Raw genomic sequence first — 6,921 nt, 5'->3', positions numbered from 1 at the left:
TCACATAGTACTTTAACAACTGTTACATTAGCACAGCTGAAAACTGTTGTTCTGATTAAAGAAGCAATAAAACTGGACTTCTTTAGATTAGTTGAGTATCTGGAGCATCAGCATTTGTGGGTTCGATTACAGCCTCAAAATAGCCAGAAACAAAGACCTTTCTTCTGAAACTTGTCAGTCTATTCTTGTTCTGAGAAATTAAGACAATTCCATGCGAGAAATTGCCAAGAAACTGAAGATCTCATACAACACTGTGTACTACTCCCTTTACAGAACAGCGCAAACTGGCCCTAACCAGAATAAAAATAGGAGAGGGAGGCCCCGGTGCACAACTTAGCTAGAGGACCAAATACATTAGAGTGTCTAGTTTGAGAAACAGACGCCTCACAAGTCCTCAACTGGCAGCTTCATTAAATAGTACCCGCAAAAAAACAGTCACAACATTAACAGTGAAGAGGCGACTCCGAGGATGCTGGTCTTCTTGGCAGAGTTGCAAAGAAAAAGCCATATCTCAGACTGGCCAATAAAATTAAAATATTAAGACGGACAAAAGAACACAGACACTGGACAGAGGAACTCTGCCTCGAAGGCCAGCATCCTAGAGTCGCCTCTTCACTGTTGACGTTGAGATCAATGTTGACGTTGAGACATTGCTAAGTGACCCCAAACTGTATGTTTATCTTTGCTGATGTTAAATGGCATTATGCTTATCCTTGTAATTCCGATCATAACTATTTTATTAACATTATTATTCTCCTGGCCAAATATTATATTCACAAATGTAAATGAGGTGGAAAAATGTCTTATTTTGTATTTTTTTCATTGAACTGTTACAATTTTATAAATCTCTCAATCTCTCAAAAAGTTGGAAAAATTATGAGAAGTCTTGTCTCTGAATGTCTGTTAATGTCTGATTGCCTTGCCACATATTATTGATGTCCTGAATTAATCTTTTGTTTGGGGGGGGGGGCTCGCCTGGTGTTCTATTATTACATTTTATTCACAGGAGTGTCGCTGTATTGATGTGTGTTATTGTTATTATTGCTGCAATAATTATTATTATTTTTTTATACAGTATATAAATAAATGTTTTGTGGACCATACCATCATCACAGAAATATAGGGGAACGGCAAGGCAATTTCCAATTCAGCACCTAGCAGCGATTCTTCTGTATGTCCAATCATAATTATAAAGATAGTATCCGACAATACCGTTAGATGTAATGGGGCAGTGCGAACAAAAAACTGTTTTGCTCGGTGACACGAGAGGTAGCGAATATTGCGCACAGGCATGTGAGCTAGCCGCTTGGTAGCAGCCACTTTCTATATAGCTAATAAACCATTATCTGGATAGCTGTCTTCAGCTTGCTTCCGCCTGTAGAGGCGGGTAATGAAACATCCATAGGCAACGGAAAACACAACTTGCCAAAATTTGCTTTGTTTCAAGCTTCATTTAAATATGCTTCCGGGAAAGGAGCTAACGTTACTGCTCTGGATCTTCAGTCGCTTCAGCAGCCTCAGCGCGGCATCTTCAGCATCCCGTAAGTAGGCTATTAACACACACTGTAGCCTATATGGTATGCGCTTTGCTACGTTGCTTTGTGCTCTTCTTGTTCAGGACCAGGGCATTGCAGACTAAGTGTTATGCGTCAAAGTGTTTACCACTTCGGCATCAGACACGCTTCGAAGACATGGCAGTATAATTATTACCGGTGTTTATTTTCAGTAATATAGAATCGTATGTTATTGTATTTATTAAGGGGAGGGGGGGGGGGGGGGGCTATGCTTCTTATAAGCTACCTATGCCTCCTTGTTTCGCTCATAGCCTTAGAGATCCTAGATGATGCTGAATGGCAGGCTACGGTAGGCTATAGGCTACGTTTGGTGTCAAAATTATTTATCATTTATAGATGTTTCTGCCACTTTGTTTCTGTGGAGTGCGGTTCTTATTACAACGCACTGCAGGATTGTTTCTTTAAAAAAAATTAAGACAAATTCGAGTCTCCGAAAAGTTTAATTAAAAATGTAATTATAACAGGCTAGATTAGGACGCCTACTGTGTTCTTATATAATTGATGAGTGTACATGAATAAGCTTGAATGCACAAAAACATCAATAGGCTATGATTGATATTATCATCATACATGTTTTAGGAAGTAGGTGTTCATGCTTTGCTCTTTATGCTACCCTGTTAAATACAGGACTGAAACAGATGTAGTGATGGCTGGAAGAGAGTACTGGTCTCATGTGACAATTACTTTATATGTCCCTGTTAAACATTAAGACCTGTTGACCTGCAAGCAAAGTCATTATTTAATATATATATATATATATATATATATATATATATATATATATATATATATATATATATATACAGTACCACTCAAAAGTTTGGACACACCTACCCATTCCAGGGTTTTTCTTTATTTTTACTATTTTCTACATTGTAGAATAATAGTGAAGACATCACAACTATGAAATAACACATATGGAATCATTTAGGAACCAAAGAAGTGTTAAACACATCTAAATATATTTTAGATTTGAGATTCTTCAAAGTAGCCACCCTTTGCCTTGATGACAGCTTTGCACACTCTTGGCATTCTCTCAACCAGTATCATGAGGTAGTCACCTGGAATGCATTTAAATGAACAGGTGTGCCTTGTTAAAAGTTCATTTGTGGAATTTCTTTCCTAAATGCGTTTGAGACAATCAGTTGTGTTGTGACAATGTAGAGGTGGTATACAGAAGATAGTCCTATTTGGTAAAAGACCAAGTCCATATTATGGCAAGAACAGCTCAAATAAGCAAAAAGAAATGACAGTCCATCATTACTTTAAGACATGAAGGTCAGTCAATATGGAAAATGTCAAGAACTTTCAACGTTTCTTCAAGTTCAGTCTCAAAAACCATCAAGTGCTGTGGTGAAACTGGCTCTCATGAGGACTGCCACAGGAAAGGAAGACCCAGAGTTACCTCTACTGCTCTAGGATAAGTTCATTAAAGTTAACTGCACCTCAGATTGCAGCCCAAATAAATGTTTCACAGAGTTCAAGTAACAGATACATCTCAACATCAACTTTTCACAGGAGACTTTGTGAATCAGGCCTTCATGGTTGAATTGCTGCAACAATAAATAAAAAACACTACTAAAGGACACCAATAAGAAGAAGAGACTTGCTTGGGCCAAGAAACACGAGCAATGCACATTAGACTGGTGGAAATCTGTCCTTTGGTCTGATGAGACCAAATTTGAGATATTTGGTTCCAACGGCTGTGTCTTTGTGAGACGCAGAGTAGGTGAACGGATGATCTCTGCATGTGTGGTTCCCACAGTGAAGAATGGAGGAGGTGTGATGGTGTGGGGGTGCTTTGCTGGTGACACTGTCAGTGATTTATTTAGAATTCAAGGAACACTTAACCAGCATGGCTACCACATAATTCTGCAGCTATACGCCATCCCATCTGGTTTGCGCTTAGTGGGACTATCATTTGTTTTTCAACAGGACAATGACCCAAAACACACCTCCAGGTTGTATATGAGATATTTGACCAAGAAGGAGAGTGATGGAGTGCTGCATCAGATGACCTGGCCACCACAATCGCCCAAACTCAACCCAATTGAGATTTTTTGGGATGAGTTGGACCACAGAGTGAAGGAAAAGCAGCCAACAAGTGCTCAGCATATGTGGGAACTCCTTCAAGACTGTTGGAAAAGCATTCCAGGTGTGTCCAAACTTTTGACTAGTATTGTATATTGTGTGTATACGTGTCATTCACCTGTACATGTATGTGTGCAAGAGAGACATTGCGATACCCCGAAATGACAGAAAGAAATAAACAACAAACTGAAATAAAAACAAAAAAAGGAGATAATTCACACAGAATCGGGACTATATGTCATTATATTTGTCTATTCAGCTATTTTTAACAGACAATACATAGTGGCAAACTATCTGATAATTTTAAGTGGAAGTGGAAAATTGAGAAAAATATGGACTACGCCAAGACTCAGTGAGCACAGCCTGACCAATGACCATTTTGACTGGCCTTCACAGGCAGACTTGACTACACGCTGTGCTCACTGAGGATGCGTGACATACTAACACACTCATGCTAACACTGTGGGGAAACTATGAGTGAGAGATACATGGGGAGAGAGAGGCAGAAGGAGAGTTTGTGCTTTTGTGTCAGAGGTTTCTATTTAACATATCTACTGAACACCTTATTGAATTGTTTTCCTCCAGCCTGCACTGACCTTTCACTACTTGTATGAGTGGAGAGGCAGAGATTTAGATTGAGGTTTAATGGGGTTTTATTTCAGCTTTCTGAATGTCTCAGATCAGATTAAGCTGTAAACCTCTTGGTTACCTTATCTACATATTTATACTGTGTGTTAGCCAAATGGTGAACTACTATGGAAATCCCTGACCGGTTATCAAGTTATGTATGTGACTTACCTGGTTAAATAAAGGATTATAAATTATAAAGGATTATAAATTAAAACCAGATTCGTGCCTTGTGTCAATGACGAGGGAAGCCAGGGACCCATCAGCCTTGACTTCTGTTGATGTCTCTGTGTTGACCTTTGTGATCTATAGTTACCTCTGGGACATAAAGACAGACTCATTGTGGTCAAGTGGCTTTGTGCCACATTTGTGCCACATTTGTGCCTCAATGATTTTATACAGTGTCAAAAAAAAGTGTCAAAGTTATTGATCATGGGGCGGCAGGGTAGCCTAGTGGTTAGAGCATTGGACTAGTAACCGAAAGGTTGCAAGTTCAAATCCCCAAGCTGACAAGGTACAAAATCTGCCGTTCTGCCCCTGAACAGGTAGTTAACCCACTGTTCCTAGGCCGTCATTGAAAATAAGAATTTGTTCTTAACTGACTTGCCTAGTAAAATAAAGGTAATTTTTTTTTTTAAATCATTATAAACTGGGTGGTTAGAGCACTGAATGCTGATTGGCTGACAGCTGTGGTATATCAGACTATATACCACGGGTAAGACAAAATATTTATTTTTACTGCTCTAATTATGTTGGTGAACAGTTTATAATAGCAATAAGGCACCTCGAGGGTTTGTGGTATATGGCCAATATACCACGGCTAAGGGTTGTATCCAGGCACTCCGCTTTGTGTCATGCATAAGAACAGCCCTTAGCTGTGGTACAGTATATAGGCCATGTACCACACCCCCTCGGGCCTTGTTGCTTAAAGATAACAGGCAATATATAGTATAAACATTTTAAAGATCACATGTGAAATTAAAGCTTAGAATGAATCACTTAATTCATGAGACTCAATTGACTTTCCCTGGCTAAAGGATTTAGATAAATCAAACTCTGAGTAATGCAATTTGGCCCACTAAAAGGAAATACATTTGAAAAATGAACCCAGTCAATCCTCACTAAAGTAGCTCAGAGGCCTGCATGGAGAAGCCATAGGGAATAGACCAAAAACAAACCAGGTCTCTCTGTAGTTCACCAAACTAACTTTAAAAACAGACTCATCATGCACATTTGGAGCATAATGCACTGTAATATAAACATTTGGCACAATAGAAAGAGGACTATTACTATGTGTGAAAGAGAGACTACTCCTTACAAATGCTGTACGGATTTTCAACTCTGCTCTGGTGACTCGAAACAACAAAATGTTTCCAATAATATTGAACTGAAGCTGCTGTCAGGGTCTTGTAAGTAGGGAAATAATGATTGCGTCTCCAGATAGTAATCTTGCTGCATATCCCCCTGTTTGAGAATGAACCTCTAGATTAGTGTTTTTTTGTTAGGCAAATGAGAAAGCTCATTAAGATTCTGGACACCTGCCATCCTGATTTGTCAAACCATGTGACGCACTTATCGTGACCCTCCCCATATTCTACAGGCTCCTCCTTTTGTCCACTCCTGATGGACACCTCCAGAACAAAGACCTGCCCAAAATCAGACCCCAGAATATCAAAAACACAACCACACCATATCTCCGATTAAAATCTTGTTTTTTTTTGCCACAGTCACTGGTGTTGCACATATGGTGACAGCTTGGCTCCTATACATGCGTATCTCAAGTGATTGCGCATTTATCCCATGTTGTTTGCAGTTGAATTGGGATGTGAGGTGAAAATAGTAGGAAACACTCCCAATGTCTTGCCATGGCTGATTGCCGGTCATAACTCTCTGCGTGTGATTGTGAGGGGAATCACTGGGGTTTCTGAGTCCCAGAAAGAGCAGATTATAAAGGAAGCACTCGTGCACTCGCTTTCAGGCAGCAGACCTCCCCCGTGGATCACTAGCTTTTGACAGAACATGTTCTCATTCAAAATCAGTATTCATTTGTGAGCGCCGCGGGCAGATGCTGTGTTCAGTCTGATTGGGTCGAACAAAGAGAGGGAGCTGAGGAGGGAGCCATTCAAAGCCTAGCTCAGTCATTACCACTTGAATGGGGATGGGTTTGAGAGGCATAATTGACAGCGTTCACAACAAAAGTAATCACAAGATTTGGAGTGTCAGTCAGTCCGACTCTCAAGATTACTCCCAACCCTGGAATCAGAGATTAAAATCATATAACATTCTAACAACGTCATCATTTTAGGAGGTTACATTTTTTCCTGTTCATTGTTATTAGCTGAAGTTGAGTTAGCTAAATATTGGAAATCGAATAGCTTTGTTTATCACAAAAGCTTCAGGGGCTTAACTTAAAGCCTGCTGCTCTTGTGAATGGAGTGATCCAAAAACATGGCTTTGTATGAAATCTATTATTAAATAAAGCATGCACAATGATGTAGTCCCATATTGTATTTTGAGCTTCGTTCTGTATTAAACCGGATCCTGTTTGAAACATGGTGTTTATGCTATGTGGGGATAGTTGAGTGTGTTTGAGTTTGGCCCCATTGCCTCTAAATTAAGGAGGTCCGTA

General features: G+C 39.6%; 1 protein-coding gene across 1 annotated transcript in view; it reads left to right on the top strand.

Annotated features, from left to right (window-relative positions):
• The first annotated feature begins 1,181 nt into the window (after positions 1–1,181).
• The window catches only part of LOC109872204 (contactin-associated protein-like 2), a 55,396-nt gene continuing 49,656 nt past the window's right edge, over positions 1,182–6,921 (top strand). Inside the window, exon 1 of the mRNA XM_031806937.1 lies at positions 1,182–1,541. Within this exon, the coding sequence (XP_031662797.1) occupies positions 1,460–1,541 (82 nt within the window). The 5' untranslated portion in view covers positions 1,182–1,459. The remainder of the gene's footprint in view (positions 1,542–6,921) is intronic.

Source organism: Oncorhynchus kisutch, linkage group LG27 (genome assembly GCF_002021735.2).
Source record: "Oncorhynchus kisutch isolate 150728-3 linkage group LG27, Okis_V2, whole genome shotgun sequence".
Lineage (NCBI taxonomy): Eukaryota > Metazoa > Chordata > Actinopteri > Salmoniformes > Salmonidae > Oncorhynchus > Oncorhynchus kisutch.
This window is presented reverse-complemented; position numbering and strand designations above follow the sequence as displayed.